The 20,724-nt window shown below is 35.0% G+C and overlaps 1 protein-coding gene across 1 annotated transcript in view; it reads left to right on the top strand.

Annotated features, from left to right (window-relative positions):
• Positions 1–12,210, top strand: part of LOC122738589 (cation channel sperm-associated protein subunit beta-like) — a 114,421-nt gene extending 102,211 nt beyond the window's left edge. The window contains exons 25-26 of the mRNA XM_043980581.1: positions 4,655–4,729; positions 11,998–12,210. Coding sequence (XP_043836516.1) covers positions 4,655–4,729; positions 11,998–12,210 — 288 coding nt within the window. The remainder of the gene's footprint in view (positions 1–4,654; positions 4,730–11,997) is intronic.
• The last annotated feature ends 8,514 nt before the right edge of the window (positions 12,211–20,724 follow it).

Here is a 20,724-nt window from a genome sequence, read left to right as displayed (position 1 = left end):
ATTCCTTTTTCTTCTCTTATTTCTAAAGCTAACATTTCTAGTACTATGTTAAATAGTAGAGAGGATAATGGACATCCCACCAAAGTCCTAGACTGTCAGTTCAATACCATAAACAAATATTATAGTGTTAAGATGGCGATCTACATATTATGACATCCTATAGTAAAAATAACTCACTTTATTAGATAAAAAAGGTCTTAATTGAATTAATCAGAATGCAATGTGAACAGATTGTGAACTGTATACTTCTTTAAATCAATCCAATCTTGTTGTGAGCTCTGAGAAACTTTTATAGAAGATAGGAACTATTTCAAAGACAGATATTTTAAGTGTCAGAAAGCAGAGAAGGAGTGGATTAATGCAAAACTGGTGCAGAAACAACCAGCACACCAGATGCAACCTGTGAAAGACAAGACTGAGCTGTGGCAGAAAAAAAGAGTACCATTAGCCCTGCAGTCATTTTGGAGTAGAAAATTCAGGTTGATGCCACCAAATGTACCCATTTACTTAAGGACTGAGGGAAGTTTCAAGAAAAATATCTGTTCTTTCTCCAACTTTTCATCCTATTGCCTGTCTGTTTTGTTGTTGTTTGTTATCCAAATGTTTCCAGCAACTTGAATCTTTCCAGAATAAGTCAGTCAATCAATAAGCATTTATTAAGTTTCTATATCCCAGGTACTGTGATGAGGGGCTAAGATATAAATAAGAAAGACATTCCCTGACCTCAGTATCTTATGATCTAATGGATGGAATACAACACAGAAAATAAAGCTGAAAGAGGCTTGGGAAAGGGAAAGTGTCTAGCCAGGGCATGATGAAGAAGTCCAGAGGAGTGCAACCAAGTAAGACATGAAACGGACAAGGGTTAACTGAAGCTAAAAATGTGAATTAAGCCAGTACCAAACCTCTGACTAAATGTAAGTCATTTTCCTAACTAGGGGCTCAGTTACAGCTTCCCCCAGCCATCTGAAGGCCTGATTGTTGAGAATGTATTCAGAGTACACTGATAATGGCTTGATTGCAATGGTACTATTCATCCAAAATAAACTCCCTAAAGCCACAAAGTGAATCACAGGGACCTTTTGGACCATAGTATTTCTCTAATTCTCTAATTATTGTAACAAGATGATACAATTGTATCAATGGAAATGACACAGAAGAAGATAAATTTCTTTCAGCCTTGCCACAGCAGACTTAGCACCCCTGGGTCTTTATATCTGACCTATAGGTGGGCTTTTCTACATATGTGATATTTGTGCCTAGTAGAATGTGAGGTCCTTGAATGCAGGAATGTCTTTATTTTCTTAATGTCTGAGAGATAAACATAGTATTTCTCCTTATGTTCAGTTGAGCCCAACTTTTCATGACCCTATTGAGTTTTCTTGTCAAAGATACTGAAGTGGTTTGCCATTTCTTACTCCAGCTCATTTTTCATATAAGGAAAATAAGGCAAACAGGATTGAGTGGGGTCACATAGCAAGAAAGTGTCTGAAGCCAGATTTGAACTCACAGAATCTTTCAGACTCCAGGTCCAACATTCTATCTACAATGCCACCCAGCTGCCCCCAAAACATTGAATTAGTCCTTAGTCACCACTATAAATCTCTCCATTTACACAAACACATTTGCATAGCTCACAATTTGTTTTTGTATTCTTTATACATTATGGACTGAATTAGTGAGGATATTTCCTATGTAAGACTTTTTTCATTATACTCTTGAATCTTAATTGTTTCATATGATGAATTTGGAAGTAAGTCACTTACACTTATATTAAACAAATCCAGGGGTAAAAACTTTCAATTGCTCAGTGAAATCATGTCTGCTTATTTTAAAAGTATTTCTGGGGGGCAGCTAAGTGGCACAGTGAATAAAGCACTGGCCCTGGATTCAGGAGGAACTGAGTTCAAATCCAGCCTCAGACACTTGACACTTACTAGTTGTATGACTCTAGGCAAATCACTTAACCCTCATTGTCCTGCAAAAAAAAAAAAAAGTATTTCTATACATTTTTTTTACTTCTTTGTCACATGTTCTAAAAATGTTTATAAATTATTTTTTTCCTTTTGGGTGAAGAAAATGTTCATATTTCTAGTGCTTCCTTGGAGTAGTCATTCCCTTGTTTATTAATATGATATTAACTTTGACATTATATATCTTATGTTTAAAAAGGTCTGGGCAGTTTTCTACCATGTGCTGTATTATGGTGTTAAGGGTTTTGTTGTTGTTATTGTTGTTGTTGTTCTTTCTTTTTGGGAGAATCATGGTCATTGTTATCTCTGTGCATCTTCTCTAAATGCTCCATCGCTTGACTTCTCTAAAATTGTGTCCTTTTAAATGTTGTCATTTCTTTTTCTTCTGCCATATTACCTTCCACCTTTGATATATTTGGATTCCATATGAGTTAATTTAGTTTTCTCTACTTTGTAGAAATTCTCCATTAAGAAATCATTTTTTCTAATGTAAAGAGGGTTTCTTTGTTTTGAATTTTGTATCAAATATCTATATTCCTTTTTAAATAGATTTCTCTTTTGAATCATTCTTGAATTTCATAGTATTGTTTTTTATTCTTGTAAACATAGGATTCCATATTTCATGGGATTTTTGTTCCCTTTCACTTGTCTTAATATATATTAATAGAGCTTTTATACCCTTTGGGTATTTACTCATCCTTCCCATTGGTTTTAGAATGAACTTGGCTGATTTTTCTACTTTTGCTCTGTCTTTATTGAGAGTTTTTCTGTTGATCTTTGGTCTTTCAGTCTTTTTTATGCTCCCCCATTGCTCACTTTCTGCCCCATCTATCTTTAACAGAGCTGCAAATCTACCTCATACTCCTCCCCTTACTAGATAAAGTATTTTTCATCCTGATTCTTTTTCATATGTTGTCCTCCTGTCCTAATTCATCCCTTTTATAACAACAACAATAATAATAACAATAGTAATGGGAGGAGGAGGAGTAAGTAGGAGCAGAAGTAATATTTATATAATGCTTTAAGATTTGCAAAATGTTTTACAAATATTATCTTATTTACCATCACAAGAATCCTGGGAGTATATGCTATTAATATTTCCATTTTACAAATAATGAGCCTGATGCAGATAGAGGTTAAGTGACTTGGCCAAAATTACAAAGCTAATAAGTATCTAAAATTGGATTTGAACTCAGATATTCTTGACTCCAGGTAGAGCATTCTTTCTACCTTTCTACCTAAATACATCTAGAAGGTGCTCTTTTTTTCTTTTTCTCAGTTGGCATGGTATGTAGGTTATTTGGGGCAGTCTTTATAGTCATTGGGTTGAGGCCCATTCAGAAGGCAGCATGTTTTTAGAGCCACTCCCTTGCACTTCACAGGATTGGGCAAAGTCATTTTCTGCTATTTATTGTCAGGTAGAAGGAGGACACATTCTTTGATTAGCCCAAGTATAAGCCAATGAGTCAGTTTATGTGCTTTCTTTAAGATCATCAAAGCTGGGGGTGGGGGTAGGGTGCTAACAGCTCTTTAAGGAATCTTTTTATGCTAATTCATAAGAATTTTTCCCCTACTAGAATTCTCTAGTCTTTATTCTGTGGATTTTGTTGCAATTGTTCTACATTTGGCAAATAATTCTTTTTTGTTTGAAGGGTTAGACCATTAAGGGGTTTTGAGAAAGTGACTAATCTGCTAGTTTGGTGGTCACATGACCAAGAAGATCAAAATGAAGTCTTTCAATGAATTTAGCATCTGCAACTTTTCTCTCAATAGATTTCATTAGCTCCTCACTTCCATCTCTTATTTTGTCTGTTCTAGGCTTTTGAATAAAGTTAGGGTTTTTTTTTAAATGGTTGTTCTATATTAATTAGCAATACATAATGATGTGACTTGGAGCTGGGACCCTTGACTGTAACTTGTGAGATTTTTTTTTCTAGTTTTCCTATGTTACATTATTGGTGCATAGAGAAAGTATTCATGTCTTTGTTCCATTTCACATGTACTTGTGGTTTGCCCATATTAGGTGGCAGTGCCATGCATGGTGAAAATTTTCTAGCAGATAGAAATATTCGATCTGATATAGTTTGCCTTCTTATAGTACCAGAACATGAAAAAGGGTTCTCATGTCTGTGACACTTAGTGTTAGGCTGATCATAACAGTGGTTTCAAGTATGGTCAGCCTGCAATTTCTTATCACCCCATATAGTCCTAGATTCATGTGAATAGTTTCATCACATTGGCTAAGGAGATAATCTAGTTTGCAATGGGTAGCCTGAACCCAAATGATTAGTGCGTCAGCATTCTTCCAGACTTTCATATCCTCCTACAATAGCTGTCATTCTCTTTTTTGCCATTTGTTAGCACTATCCAGCAATGCACTGTGGTATAATTTGAAGATGAGATCATTGTTGAGAAAAATCAAAATGAATCCCCCTTCATTACATAAATGATGGATTGGACTTTGAGAGTTTATCATCATTATCATTAATTGTTATTATTTTTATGTAATATAAGCTCTGCTTGAAGAGATCTTAAAGAAAGGTTCTCCTTTAGTTCTTAGAATATTGAATGTAATAATTCAATGCTTAAAATAGTATTAATATTTGACTCTTTCATTACAAATGTATTTAAATGCTGGTGATGAACCTTATTGCTAATTATTCTGTGTATTTTTTCTCTAGGGTTCTGAACTCTTCCATTTCAGAGTGGTAGTTATTCCTGGAGTCACTTTTTGTAACTTTTATGATGAGTTTCAGGTATGGTACATGTTCTAGGTCTTGATGGGGCAAGGATGACTGCTTATTATATTAAATTTAATAAGAATATTGACATAAGTTCCTTTACTTCCTTTGGGAAAGAAGTAAAGTAACAATGATTGTGATTCTAGACACTGGGGAAATGATGATCCCTTTGCTACTGTGTTAACAGATGAGTACAAAACTGGTAAATAGGTATGTAGACTACTATTATTAATAATTATATTTAGCATCTATAATTACTAGTACTTATGTAAAAATTTAAGATTTGTAAGGTCACCTTCAGCTATCTTGTGAGGAAGGCCATGAACATATTATATCACAAATTTAAAGACAAGAAAATTGAGACTCAGAGATATCATGTCACTTCCCTGTGGTCACACGGCTAACAAGTATCAGAACCAATACTGAAATCTCTTGATTCTAAATCTAATTGTTTTTATAAAATAACCTGCTTCAGCTCTCGACTTTTTTCCTTCACTCCTGTCTCTTCTTCTCTAAAGGACCATTTTAGTATAAAGTAACAATCTTTAAAGGATGATAATATGGAAGAGAACAAAGTACAGTATTCTACATGTACTATGACTGAGACATAGTACAGTGGTACTGTTAGGTTCCCAGTCATGGATGTTATATTAAGGCAATGTAAGGTCACATTCGTTTTGGTGGGCTGTTATATAACACTTTTCAGTTGTACTTGCAATTTACTAAAATCTCAGATGTTTCCAAAGGAAATATGATTTTTTTAAAACCAAGAGTAGAATAATTTACAAAAATATGTCAAACTTTTATTCAGGATTTTGTATTTGAGGAACATGTTTTCCAATGTGCTGGGGAAAATATCTGTTTAGTTGAGATTCCCATTAGTCATAAGATGTTTTCGAACTCTGATGCTATTACTTATATTCATTTAATAAATGCAGGATACATACCTTTATGTGCCATTAATAAAAAATATAGAAGAAAATAGAGAGGCAACTAGGTGGCACAGTGGACAAAGGACTGGCCCTGGATTCAGAAGAACCTGAGTTCAAATCTGGCCTCAGACATTTGACACTTACTAGCTGTGTGACCCTGGGAAAGTCACTTAACCCTCATTGCCCCACCAAAAATAAAAAATAGAAACAAAATATTTGCCCTGGGGTCACTTACCCCAGATTTTACAAATCTTTCCTCAGATTAAAATAAATCCCTTAAATCTTGGAGTCTGGATCTTACATCCTGTTCAAAATACAACTACCCTTGAGGCCAGTGGTATCGAACTCAAATAGAAACAGGTGCCACTAATCCATACATAAGGAACCCTGAAGGCTATATATTGACTTTGAAACACAAAGTCATATAAATTTAAATGTCTATAAGTTTTTATAAATTAATTTTCTAATATGGGCCATACTCAGGAGTTTTGTGGACCACAAGGAATCCATAGGCCACATGACCAACACCTCTGTGATAGTCCACATCTTTCCACTTTTTTATGATTATTGAGTCTTTAGCCATGGCAACCAAGGAAACAAAGAAAAACACAAAACCCATTAAGTATGAATTCTATTTCTCCTAATTACAAGGTACTACATTAAATACATCCCAATCTTAAAGGACAAAGCCAAAGAATGTTCAAATTAAGTGAATAATTGTGCTCACATTGCAAATTCATCTTCAAGCAATATTTGAACTGAGGCTTACCAGAAGGGCAGGCAGATTTTCTAAGTGGAAGAGGAACTAATGACCAGATTGCCAACATTCCCTGGATTATGGAGAAAGAAAGGGCATTGCAGAAAAATATCTGCTTCTGTTTCATTGATGATGCTAAGCTTTTGTGTAAATCATATCAAAACATGGCAAGTACTGAAAGAGATGGGAGTACCAGATCATCTTCCTTTTCTCCTCAGGAAACTGAGAATCAACAGTTAGAATGCAACAATGAACAAAGGTCTAAGGTTGTAAAAGGAATATGGAAAGGATATTTATTGTCTCCTTATTTCTTTTACTTATAAAGATAACTGCTGAAGCAGCTAGGTGGCACAGTGGATAAAGCACTGGTCCTGGATTCAGGAGGATGTGAGTTCAAATCCGACCTCAGACACTTGACACTTACTAGCTGTGTGATCTTGTGCAAGTCACTTCACCCTCATTGCCCCACATAAAAACACAAAACACACACACACACACACACACAACAAAAAACAAACCAAAAAACAACCCCCAAAACCCTAAGATCTTGAATACTTTGGCCACATAATAAGAAGATAGGACTCATTGGAAAAGACCCTGATGTTGGGAAAAATTGAAGGCAAAAGGAAAAGGGGATGGCAGAGGATGAGATGGATAGATAATGTCATGAAAACAATGAATGTAAGCTTGGAAAGACTTTGGAAGATAATGGAGAATCAAAGGGCCTGGCATGCTAGGGTCCCTGGGGTTGTAAAGAGTTGGACATGACTGAATGCCTGAACAACAATAGCATTTAAATCACTTTACAAACTTATTTGACTCCTACAACTATCCTGTGATGTATTTACTATAGCCATTATAATTCCATATTTTCATTTTCAGGGAGCTGGCTGTATGACCTTGGGCAAATCACTTAACCTTTTTTGCCTCAGTTTCTTCATCTGTAAAATGAGTTAGATAAGGAAATGACAAACTACTCCAGTATCTTTGCCAAGAAAATCTTGAATGGAGTCACAGAGTCAGATGTGACTAATCAACAAAAACAACAATCCTCATTTTAATGATGAACAATCAACTTGAGAAATGTCTCAAGTGGAATTTGAACATCCTTCCAAACCTAACACTCTATCCATTAAACCACATTGAAATAAAAGGGAAAATTAGGAATACTTATACCCCTAGTTAACATATCCATGTAAATAAGCACAGTATGTATAACAATTTTGCCTGCAACCACAAATATGTGACCTGCCTTCCTCTACCTATTTTAAGTTACCTAATTTCTTCTTCCTCCCACCATACATTTCTCTTCTTAAATAAAAACCTGAAGGCAAGGTCGTCTGCTGTGCTGAAAGATAAATCCAATCTTTTAGCCAGCTATCACTTACTGTTGCTGTGATACATTGGTCTTGTCTTGCTTTATTAGTTTTTGTTTTTGTTTTTGTATTGTTGGTACTGACATGTAAGAGGAGGGAAATCCACTCAGGGAGTTTGCATTAACCTAGAGTATGCTTTCTCAATTATCCACCATATAATATCCAACTTGAACAGTTCCTCCATACCTGCCACTTACATTGTAGATTATTAACCTTTTAAAAATTATTAATAGTCTTAATTTTTACATTATCTTTTCCAAATATAGTGCTTCCCACCATGCAGGGTCCAATGCCTTCTAATTGTCCTCAAAATGTTTTTGAGTTTTTGAAAAATAGCTTAGCAAAATTATCTATCATATCCACCAAGTCTGATAGTATATACAAAATTCTATGCCTATATTTTACTACGTCTTTAAAGAATGGAAGAAGGTATATTTTTCTCCTCAGGGACAAGCTTGATAATTATAATTATTGAATTTTCAATTTGTGTTGTTGTACATTGTTGTAGTCTCTCTCTCTCTAATATTATATATATACATATATATTATACCATATATAGTATATATTATTGTGTGTATGTGTGTATGTACTGTTTTCCCAGTTACGCTGTAGTTTACCATTGTTGTAATCCAAATTGTGGATATTGTTTTCCTGGTTACTTCACTTTGCACCTTCACTTTGTACTATCAATCTTTCCAAGTATCTGTGAAATTTTATCACTCATCATTTCTGCCCAATTGATGGGTTTCTATTTTGTTTCTATTTCTTTGTTACTATAAAAAATTGCCTCCAAGAATGTTCAATGTATATGGGACCTTTCTTTTTCTTTTTCTTTTTTTAATGTAAAATGTTACCATATTAGTCATTTTTATAAAAAAAGACATGTAAAAAAAGAAAGCACAAAATAGGATGTTTCAGTCTGTGTTCAATTCATCAGTTCTTTCTCTGGAGGTAGATAGTATGTTTCATCATTAATCCTTTGGGATTGTCTTGGATCATTGTATTGCTGACAGTAGTTGCTCATAGAACAATACTGCTGTCACTGTGTACAATGTTCTCCTGGTTCTGCTCACTTCACTATATATAAGCTCATATGAGTCTTTCCAGGTTTCTCTGAAATCATCTTACTTGTCATTTCTTATAGCACAATAATATTACATTACAATAATATACCACAGCTTATTTAGCCATTCGCCATTTGATGGACATTCCTTCAATTTCCAATTCTTAGCCACCACAAAGAGTTGCTATAAATATTTTTGTACAATTTTTTCCTTTTCTCTTCTTCACAGTTACTATTGTTAACTGTTTCTCTCCATCCTATTCCCTTCTCCATATTTACTCTATTATCCATCTTCTTTCACCTTATCCCTCCTCAAAAGAGATTTGCTTCTGACTGTACCCTCCCCTACTCTCTCCTCCCTTCTTTCATCACTCCCTCCTTATCCCCTTCCCTTCCTACTTTCCTGCAGGGTTAGGTAGGTTACTCCACCCAACTGAGTGTGTAAGCTATTCCCTCCTTGAGCCTACTCTGATGAGATTAAGGTCTTTAAGACAATTATCATAATTGTAAAGCTCATTCACTTCCCAGCTCCTCCCCCATCTCTTCCCCCACTCCATAAACCCTTTCCTGTTTCTTTCATGTGGGATTTCTCTCCATTCTACCTCTCCCCTCCTCCCTCCCCCAGTGCAATCCTCTCACCCTTTAATTTTACCCTAAAGATGTCATCATGGAACAGCTGGGTGACACAGTGGACAAAGCACTCATGCTGGATCCAGGAGAACCTGAGCATGGGACCTTTCTTTCTGCTTTTTGTATTCTTAGGCTATTTATATAGCAGTATGCTCTCTGGCTTAAAGCTCATAATCACTTTTTTAGGATTAATTACAAATTGCTTTCTGGAATAGCCAGTCAATTCACAGGCTCACCAACAATGTATCAGTTAGCCTGTCTTTCTGAAGCCTCCCTAACAATTTCTCTTTGAAGTCTTTGTCCTCTTTGCCAATTGAAAAACATGTTAATGAAATATAAAGAGGGAATATTAATGAACTTAACATGCAATTAAATATTAAAATTATGTGTTAAATTAGAAAATTCAAATAAATACAAAACTAAACCCCAAATAAGAACAAAAATGAAAATCTGGGAAATTAATGGAAAAATGAATTAGAAAATAAGGACTATAGAACTGATGAACAGAAACTAAATGCTGGTTGTTTGAAAAGACTAAGAAAATTGTTAAACCTTTTGCTAACTCCATTAGAAAAAGAAGAAAATCAAATTACCAAAATACAAAATGAACATGGCAAAATTACAGGGAAGAAAAAATATAGTTTTCATCATTGATTAGAATATCCTAGCAAAAGTTAGAATTTAAAAGAAATGAAGGCTGATCTCCCCTCCCCAAATAAATAAATAAATAATTCAAAAGAACAGATGATAAAGATCTTAAGAAGGTAGCTTCAGGGGCAGCTAGGTGGCACAGTGGATAGAGCACACAGCCCTGGAGTCAGAAGGAACTGAGTTCAAATCTGGCCTCAGGTATTTAACACTTACTAGCTGTGTGACCCTATGCAAGTCACTTAACCCCAATTGCCTCACAAAAAAAAAAAAAAGAATGTAGCTTCAAAATAATTTTAAATAACTAGGAACATAAAAGGCATTATGCAAAGTAGATGAAGATAATCTGAAAGGATATTGCACCAGTAACTGGATATAAGTGTGGGGGGTGAGGGGAAAAGAAGGGGTAGTGATGGAGGTGGGAGGAAACAGGAAAGACCTCTTATAGAGGGTAGAATTGGATCAGGGTTTTGACAGAAGCCACAAAAAATTAACAGCAAGAAGCATGGGGGCAAAGCATTCAAAACAATGAAAGACAACTAATAAGAAATGCACAACAGTGGGAGACAAGATTATTGTATTAGAAGAATTCCAAGTAGGCCAATTTGGCTGTATTGTAAAGTATATGGAGGGAAATAGGATGTTAGAGGACCAGAATGGTAGGAAGGGACTGTGCTATGAAGAATTGTAAGTATTAAAGAGGAGACATATATGGGGAGAGTAAGAGGAATCCAGAATTCTATTGAGATTGTGGGCCTGAGAATCTGGGATAATGGTGGTTCCCTTTGCAATAATAGGGAAATTCAGAAATGTGGAGGGTTTAAAGAAAAAGATACCACAAAAGGGCAGTCTAAGACTGCAGATGACTGGGCTACTCTCCTTCTTATGGCTACAGTTTTATGTCTGGCTCATTTTTGTAGTTGTTTGTGGTGGTCCTTCATTGTTGAAGAGGACCAATGACATCACTTAGGGTGATGTTTTGACTTGTATGTGAATTGGATTTAAGTGAGACAGAGCTTCACAGAGACATTTGGCTCAGAAATTCTACTGATGCCCTAAATCCTAGACCTGAATTCATCATAGAAAATTGAAATTACTATATTTTGGTACTACCTCTACCCCACATTATATAGCATTATATATTACTCTTACCTCTGTTTAACTATTGATCCAAACACTGAGTATAATAACTGTTGCCATAATATACATTTAAAAAATGAAAACAGGCAAAACTCTACTCTTGATAAGATAGTCTTATTAACTTTTACTCTCCATCTCCAGCCCCCTTCTTTTCCTGATCTTTCCTATGGATTCTTCCCTACTCCCCTGTTTTTCCAGCATGAGCAAGACTCCTCAAATGGAAGGAGGGAATAAGATTTCACTCCTTAGTCCCATGAATAGGGAAATGTTAAGAGAATCATTGTTTTCACTTAATCCTCATTGCTCTGCAAAAAAAAAAAAATATTGAGAATCATTGTCCTCCTTATAGATCAGGCACCCCAATACTTACAATGTTACCTTGTCAGCACCTGTTGCTTGGTTCTACTTCCAGGCATCTCAACCACCATGTACAGCTTCTCTGTAGACTCCAGAAGAGGCTGGAAAGCACAAATATTGTTCTTTATAGCTTGTCTCTTGTGTAACAGAGAGGTTTGTGGAAACCTAGGGATAATACTAGAGACAAATATACCTAAAGTCCCTCCATAGGTTTGTTTGAAGCTCAAATGAGATTGTATGTAAAAATCTATTAAAAAAAACAAACTTACAAACTATATCAGTGTCATCTATTATTATTACATCCAGTAAGTGAGAACCTAGAGGAAACTATTGGCTTTAATTGAATTACTGATCTTAAAGGCCTTTTCTTTCTGTTTCAGATCTATGTAGATGAAGTACCACTTCCATTTCCAGGAAGACTTCTTATTGCCACTACAACAGCTGTAGTTCTGGGGGGGATCATTTTTGTAGCATTTATGTTGGAAATATATAATATCAAAGTGTGGAAACCATTTAAAAATATGATAATAGGAAAGAAGAAAATGTCATTCTCAATTAGGCCTGTTAGAATAGCAGCAGAAAATGTAACATGACCAGAGAAATGGCTAATAGACACATAAGAATTGGCCCAATTTCTCTTTTTAGTCCATTAGTTTTATCTTACATAATATGCTATATAAGGATTCTTAATTGAATATGTTAACTAAATGATAATCTCTAGGGATTATTATTTCCTGTAGAATTAAAGCCATTCTTTGAAAGTATGCATTAAAATATTTGTTTTTATGAATTTAACTGTTTTGTGAGTATTAGAATGACAATTGTTCTTTTTTTTTCATTTTTCCTTACACCAATTATGAAATGTCCTCATTTCTATCATTTAATATTTTTAATTGAATTCCTTGGATATTGCTATTCTAGCTTATCATACACCTGAAAATTGTATGATATATTATATATAAACCTCAAAATTATGATGAAGTCAAATATTTTTGCATTAAAATTTTCAATACACAGCAGTAAGTGTGTATTGAATAGTAATTTAGTGATTGATAAATGTAAAAATCCAAACTTTAGGGACAAGACCTCACTATTTGACAAAAATTACTGGGAAAAATGGAAAGCAATTTGGCAGAAACTTGGTATATATCAACATCTCACACTATAGACCAAGATAAGATCCAAATGATTTAAACATAAATGATGATATCATAAGCAAAGGGAAGTATGGACTATTTTAACTGTCAGATCTATAGAAAATGAAAGAATTAAGGATGAAACAGGAGACAGAGATCACTACAGGATATAAAATGGATATTTTTGATTACATTAAATTTAAAAGATTTTTTAAAAAACAAAACCAAGGCAGCCAAAATTACAAGGAAAACAGAAAACTGGGGATTTTTTTTCAGCAAGTTTCTCTGAAAAAGACCTCATTTCTCATGTATATAGAGAACAGAGTCAAATTTATGAGACTATGAGTCAACCCCCAATTGATAATTGGTCAAATGATATTAAAAGGCAGTTTTCAGTAGAAGAAATCAAAGCTATCTGTAGAAAATAATACTCTAAATCACTATTGATTAGAGAAACGCAAATAAAAACAACTCTGAAGTACCACCTCAAACCTATTAGCTTGGCTAATATGACAGAAAAGGAAAATAACAGATGTTAGAGGGGATGCAAGAAAATTAGTCGCTAAATCACTTTTAGTGGAGTTTTGAACAAATCTAATCATTCTGGAGAGCAATTAGGAGCTATGCCTAAAGGACTATGAAACTCTAAAGACTCCTTGACCTAGCATTACCACTACTAGGCCTGTATCCCATAGAGATTAAAAAAGGAAAAAGCCACATATCTACAAAAATGTTTATAGCAGCTCTTTTTTTGTGATGGTTAAGAATAGGAAAATGAGGGGGTGCCCATCAATTGGATAATGGTTGGACAAGTTATGGTATATGATTGTGATTGAATACTATTGTGCCAGAATAAATGATGAGCAGGATAGTTTCAGAAAAACCTGGGAAGATTGGTACCACTTGAACCATATAAACTGATGCAAAGTGAAGTGATCAGAACCAGGAGAACATTATACATAGTAACAGAAATATTGTTTAATGATCAACTCTGAATGACTTAGCTATTCTGAGCAGTACAAAGATCCAAGACAATTCTGAAGGACGTATGATGAAAAATGTTGTCCACCTCCAGAGAAAGAATTGATAGAGTCTAGATGAAGATTGAAGAATACTTGTTTTACTTGCTTTATTTTTCTCATATTTACTGGAGGGAGGGTCTGGGATTTTTTTTAACAACATGGCTAATATGGAAATATTTCTTGCATAACTGCACATGTATGATCTCTATCAAATTGCTTGCCTTCTCAAGAAGGTATGGGGGGGATGATCTCAAAATTAAAAAAAACACCTTATGTTAAAAATTGTTTTACATCTACTTGGAAAAAATATGAATTTATATTAAAAATGATTGAAAGCAATATGTAATAGGCTTTGTTTCTTAATACATTCTGAAACTCATTTTGACAGATATTTCAGATTATTCACATTAATTACTACAAATTATAAATTTAATTTATTGTGTTATTTTTTCTTATTGGTTTCTATATTATCTAAATTTTTCATCTTTACCTCTATAATTAGCAGATAAAATAATTTTTATTTGTTTTCATGATTAACTTCCTTTTTATTTTAGAGAGAAGAGCCTAATCTTTGATGTTATCAGCTTCTTTTCCCCCTTCCTTTGTTGATGCCATTGTTTCTATCCTATTTTAAAGGCATTTTTATGAATAAATATGGGTCTATTTTTTTCCCTTTTCCTAAATCATGATGCACACTTTATCCCGAATTCTAGTTTGTTTCTATTACATTTATGAACTATTATATACCCCATTCTGTTCATTTTTCCTCCATGGACCAATAATATCATGAGGCAATGTCTTGACTTGCCCATGAATTGGATTTAAGTGAGGCAATGAATTGGATTTAAGTGAGCCTCATTATGTTCCACAGAGTCACTGGAGTCCAGTGGCTAGGCAAAAGTTAAGATCGCTGGAGATGACTCAGGAGGCAGTGGGTGACAGTGGTCTTTCTAAATTAAGTTCTTTCTCCAGCCTCAGTTTGTTTGAGACAACACCCTTTTAATGACTAAAGGATTTTTTTTTTTTTTTGGTCAGAGCTAGTTCTGGGGATCTGCAAGTTCTTCCAAGGTGGCATGATCCGAGCAGACCTGTGGTCACTGACAGTGCTCTGGTCTGTGAACAATCATAAAACACTCTTTTTCTAGCCTGGAACTGTGACTAGGGCCCCTGTACTCCACTATAAAATGTACATACCTCTGTTAAGGGCTAAAATTCTAGCTAAACTGTCTAAAATATCTAATGAGTGGTCGCCAATAAATTATAAGCTTTAGCAAGAGTTAGACTTTTAAGCATTTATTAAGGAGAATAAGAATTTGGTAAAGAGAGAGAGAAAGGCCTAGATTCCTATCTATTAAAGGGAGAGCGCATTTCTAGCTCCCTTCTCCGCCAGAGTCCAGAGGAAAGAAAAGCGAGCCTGAGCGCCAGTCTCTTCCTTCCTCCTCCCACTAGTCTGCGTCACTTCCTGAAGCCTGGTCTTGCCCTCAAAGACCTTTGCTTCATGGGCAGAACTCTTCTACAGTAAGTATCCAGCAGGTGGCATTATTCCAATCGTTACAGTCCCCCCTGTTGTTCCTCAAGAAACAAAATGTTTCCTTGACGGAACAGTAAAAACAATATAATAACTATTGCTAACTAATAATATGTGAACAACAATATAGAAAAGGAAGAGAGGAAAGTTTTGTCCAGAGGGGCGATTTTTTTTTTTTTGTCCTCATGAACCGACGCTTTGACATTGGTCTTGCAAAGGGAGGGCCTCTGCAGAGAATACATGTTACAGATGGTGTATATTATAACAGAAAGAGAAAAAAAAACAACAAAAACAAATCAAAACTGTTCATTTAAAGTCTCTGAAAGTCTTTTCTCAGATGTCCTCTAGGTGTAGTCGTGGAATGGAAGTCTTTTCAGGGGTTGAGGTATGGATGCTGGTAATCAGCCAGGAAATTTCCTACAAAATTGAGCTTAACACAACTTTAAAATAGCTTTGTCAATAATCAAATCAAACAATGAAAGTTCTCAAAAACATGTCTAAGGGAATTCAGAATCTTAGTTGTTACACATGAAACATATAATAAAACAAAAATTGAACCATTCTTTAAAATTATAATATTACTATAGTCCCCCCCTTATGGAGGGTAATTGAGAAGATAATTGCTGCGATATTAATTATTAAAAATAAATTTTTTATCTTTGTTTCATCACTTTTTGCATCATCTGCCTAATTATCCTCATGCCATTATGAGAAATTAAAAAATCTAATATAATTGGTAACAGGTGTCAAGGCCAAATTCAACACTGTATTTATCATGACACCTGAGATAATTATGGGGGTTACCATAAAAGAACAGAGAAATGATGGGATATGAGCATTCCCACACTTGAGCAATATGTACTGCTCATACAGTATGCCAGGCTTAAAATAGGTGGATGGAATATATGTCCAAGCCACCGAACATATTGGAAGAAACTGAGTCAGACTTAATCAGATGCATGGGATTGAGATGTCCATGGCATCAGGCATATAGGAGGGAGCATAGAAGCCAGGTGTAGAAGTGAGATGGGTGGGATGAATACTTCCAGCCATCTGTACAATATTGTGGGGAAAAATAAAATAAATATTAAACCAAGAGAATCCAACCTCAACATTTGTCAAAAGCCGTTCCCTCGGCCATACCTTAACTTCGTGCATGTCTCCCCTCATGTAACAGTTCAATGTCTGCTCTTTGCATGTATTCCTCTTGTGATTGGATGGCATCTTGGCCAACTGGCATCTGATAACTCAGAATAAAGGCAATTAATGTCTTAAATGATAAGTTCCCATAATCCAAGTCTCATATGGATTTAAAAATTGAGGATAATAAATGATTGCAAAAAATGTGAATACATCTTGACTCAGAATATAATATATAATTATGCAACAATTTCAAATAATACCTTTTTTTACTTAGCATACAATTACTTTTTTGAAAAATCTGAACATATTTAAATACAAGTTAAAGCACAACACAATCTCAAAGACAACTTTTACAAATGTTCCCCTCTTTTTTTTTTTTTTGGAATATGCTTATCAAAAATAATACTTCTAGAATCAATTTACACTTGCCTTGGCAACCAATTTGCCAAGGAAATGCTTTAAAGAGTTTGATCAAATAATCAGTTGAGAAAAAATAGCAAAAACAAATAACTCAGAATATGGGAGCACAATACTCCTAGAATTAACATTGTATTATGAAATCAAAACCATGTTTCAAAATTAGATAGATGAATGAATAGAAGAAAATACACGTGGAATAATAAAAGACAATGAAATTCAAACTAGGGAAATCTAAATGAATATGAACTTAATATTAATAAGAGTATTATAAAATATAAACTTGATCACATGACTATAAAAAGCTTTTACAAATATTCTCCTTGTTTTAAAAACTAAGTATAAAACACAATCTCAAAAGCATGAAAATCTCTATGAAAATAAACCCATACCATTAATTTCAAAATGTATATGTAATAGTATAGAAATCCTATGTAACCTCTGAACTGATACTATTAATAATCTGAGTGAATTTAGAACACTTTTGATTCCGATATCTAAAATCCCCAACACTCATATCAATACCTTGCCCCTTACTTTTACATTTCTGTACAATATATACCCTTCCATGGCAAAAGAAGCAGAGTCTTGAACTATGTTGATGATTGTCATTCTTATACAGCTTAAATTTTTCTTCTTTAACCCCTCTATATTGTCTGTCAGTCTTTTCATCATACAAATGCTTTATAAGATTACTAATGAAAGACAAAAGCAGGTTAGCAAAATTATCAACAAAACGAGCATATCTGGAATTTAAAGGGCTTTCTAAGGTTGTCTCAGAAGCACAGCCAGGCTGGGGAAGGGCTGAGCCTGAAGCTGCAAATGTAGTTAGAGAAAGTTGCGCATGAGCATTAGATCTCTGGACTTCCCAGGCCCGGGAAGCAATGGGCTTGGCCATGGGAGGAGTAGAGGGTGGGGTCTGGAGAGGAGGGGAGGGACCAGAGCAATTTGAATCAGACTTGATTTTGAACTCAGGCCTGGATTCCTCTTCCCCCACTTTGCCTCCAGGTGCTAGGGGATTAAAAGCTTCTAGAGGGTGGGTCATTGCCTCCAGGCATGCAAAATTAGAGCAACAATTACTGTTAGAACTGGGAAAAGCTGCAGGAATCTCTTCAGGTTTCTCTGAAAAAGCATGGTTGGGAGAGGGAGAGATATTTCCTTGTGTGAGTAAGTTGCTGGCTCTTCTAACAAAAATAAAAAGAAAAATAGAAAATCCACAAAAACAAAGCATTAACATGATCTTATCTCCCATTTGTCTGGTTAAACAGACTAAAATCAAAAATAGGATAATTAGGGAGTTTAAAAGGTCCATTCGAAAAAATTCAAAGGAAAAACACAGCCAGTACACCAGTACTTAGCAGTTAAAGGGAGAGGGAGGGGAAATTTCTTACCCAACCAGCAGATCAGAAGAAGACTGAGGGTTAGCTTTCCTCTTCGTGGTCAGCCATCTGTTAAAGGGCTAAAATTCTAGCTAAACTGTCTAAAATATCTAATGAGTGGTCGCCAATAAATTATAAGCTTTAGCAAGAGTTAGACTTTTAAGCATTTATTAAGGAGAATAAGAATTTGGTAAAGAGAGAGAGAAAGGCCTAGATTCCTATCTATTAAAGGGAGAGCGCATTTCTAGCTCCCTTCTCCGCCAGAGTCCAGAGGAAAGAAAAGCGAGCCTGAGCGCCAGTCTCTTCCTTCCTCCTCCCACTAGTCCGCGTCACTTCCTGAAGCCTGGTCTTGCCCTCAAAGACCTTTGCTTCATGGGCAGAACTCTTCTACAGTAAGTATCCAGCAGGTGGCATTATTCCAATCGTTACACCTCCCAGGGTCAACTGAATTGGTTTTACTTATGGGAGCTCTGATTGAAGATATCCAAAGCAGGAGAACCCACCACCACTTTAAACTAACCTTCAGATTTAGTCCAGCAGCCTCCAGCTGCTCCAGTCATATTTTCCCCAATTCGTGTAGTGTCTTATAACTATCAACATATCTATATCCATCTTAAAAGCCTATTATAGTAGTAAAATGCTTAAAACATAACAAAATTTTTAATTATATCAAATCAACTTGAATTTCATCCTTTGATGTCATTAGTTTTAGTTGTAGATTTGTGCTTATAATTTCATTTTAAGTTTTATTTGTCTATAAATTCCTGTTTTCAAGTTGTGATCAGATTTTTAGGGTATGTAATTTTAGATTGTTTTAGTACATAGTTTTATAACTTTAATATTTTTACTTTAATATTAGAAGTCATGTTTCTTTCCTATTTCTATAAGTATAATTTGTTTTTATTTCTCAATAGTAGAATAATTGGTTTGTCTCTAAAATTTTATATTTTAACAATCACAAGCATGAGTGAATCATAGTTAAAATTTTTGTGATGTCTATTACATGTTCTATGTATGTTAAATACATCATTTCCTGATCCTGCCCACTTTAGAATAATTTCTCTAATTAAATCCTTAAATATAATGTCTAATGGATTTTCTTTTTAGTGTTTCCTGGATTCTAACTGATATTGTCACTTTCTTACTGTAAAAATATTTTTAATTTACTTGGGGCTAATCTGACTGCAGGGCCTAATCTAGGGGCCTAATTTGTGGTGGTTTGACTGACTGTTTGACTGGCTGTTAATTTCCTAAACCAATCTGTTAGGGCCTTTAAAAAATTTCTCCACACTGCTCTGCTCCCAAATTGATAAGCAAACAATTAAGAAGCCTCTTAACTAAATAATCAAATCAGGGTTTATTTGTAAAAATAAATGTAAGAGATAAGAAATGCAAAGTTATAAGAGACCTGACTGTTTTTAATATAATAAGGGTTGTTGCCACCTCTGCTGCCTCTTGCCTGAGTGTATGCTGCTTGTACCTGTTCGCCTCTAGTTTTCTCCAACTTTCACTCTTTTTCTCCTTCACTCTAGCTCCTCTGCGCTTTTACTGCTCCGCTCCTCTCTTCTAACTCCAAGCCCCCTTCATTTGTCGACCTCCCTGTTTCTTCTCTACTTGCTTTGTCAGTCCGCCCCCCAGCATCTCTAGTGTCCCTTTCTCACCGACCTCTCTTTGTTTTTGCTATCTACTGATTTTTACTTACCTGCACTTATACCAGTATTTGTTATTTCAAGTGATACTTTATTTTTAATCACATCATTTTATAATTTTCATAGTTCCTTACTTTCTGTGTGTGTGTGATAGAGAGGGAAGCAGTGGAGAGAAAAGAAGAGAGTATAGTATTTGAGAAAGTTAATTAACAACTGAGTCATTAGTAAAATGAATAGTGAGGTTGTAGTTTAATGGGCACATCCTGTAGTTTCTTTCTTTGGTTCTCTTCAAATGTTCTCAATCCTATGGTTGAGTTCCTTTGGCCTGGAGAATTCACAGTAGACTTACTTTTGCAAAAGCTCTTAAATTTTCTAGAAATTCCAGATGGGGACTGTGTTTTATCTTTTTCTAGGTGACTGAAATAATTAATATAAATATCTCCCTTGAAAAAATGTGTTCTAGTAGTAGGCCAAAGGGAATTCCCCAAAGGAATCTGCAAGGAGAGTTAATTTCATAAAAGAAATGGGTTTTATAGATTGTGTCTCTTACTCCACCCCACCTCCATGGCCAACCACTCCTTTATGACCACAGTCAAGGGCAAATTGATCCTATCTTCTGGAAGAGTTCCCACCTAAATTCCATTGTCTTTACCTAAGGGCCTTTGCCATAGCACTTCCACATAGGCTTGCCAGATCAACTGGCAAAATTTGAGTGGGAAATAATTAGAACATCCATAGTGGCCATTCATATGTGGCTGATGGTATAAATAGGTGCTCTAAAGATGCCAGGTATCACCCTGCTAAGTAGGCAGAGGGTGATGACGTCCTCTGTT

The sequence above is a fragment of the Dromiciops gliroides genome, chromosome 2 (assembly GCF_019393635.1).
Source record: "Dromiciops gliroides isolate mDroGli1 chromosome 2, mDroGli1.pri, whole genome shotgun sequence".
Classification (NCBI taxonomy): domain Eukaryota; kingdom Metazoa; phylum Chordata; class Mammalia; order Microbiotheria; family Microbiotheriidae; genus Dromiciops; species Dromiciops gliroides.
The sequence above is the reverse complement of the archived record's forward strand: the minus strand, read 5'-3'. Positions and strand labels throughout refer to the sequence as shown.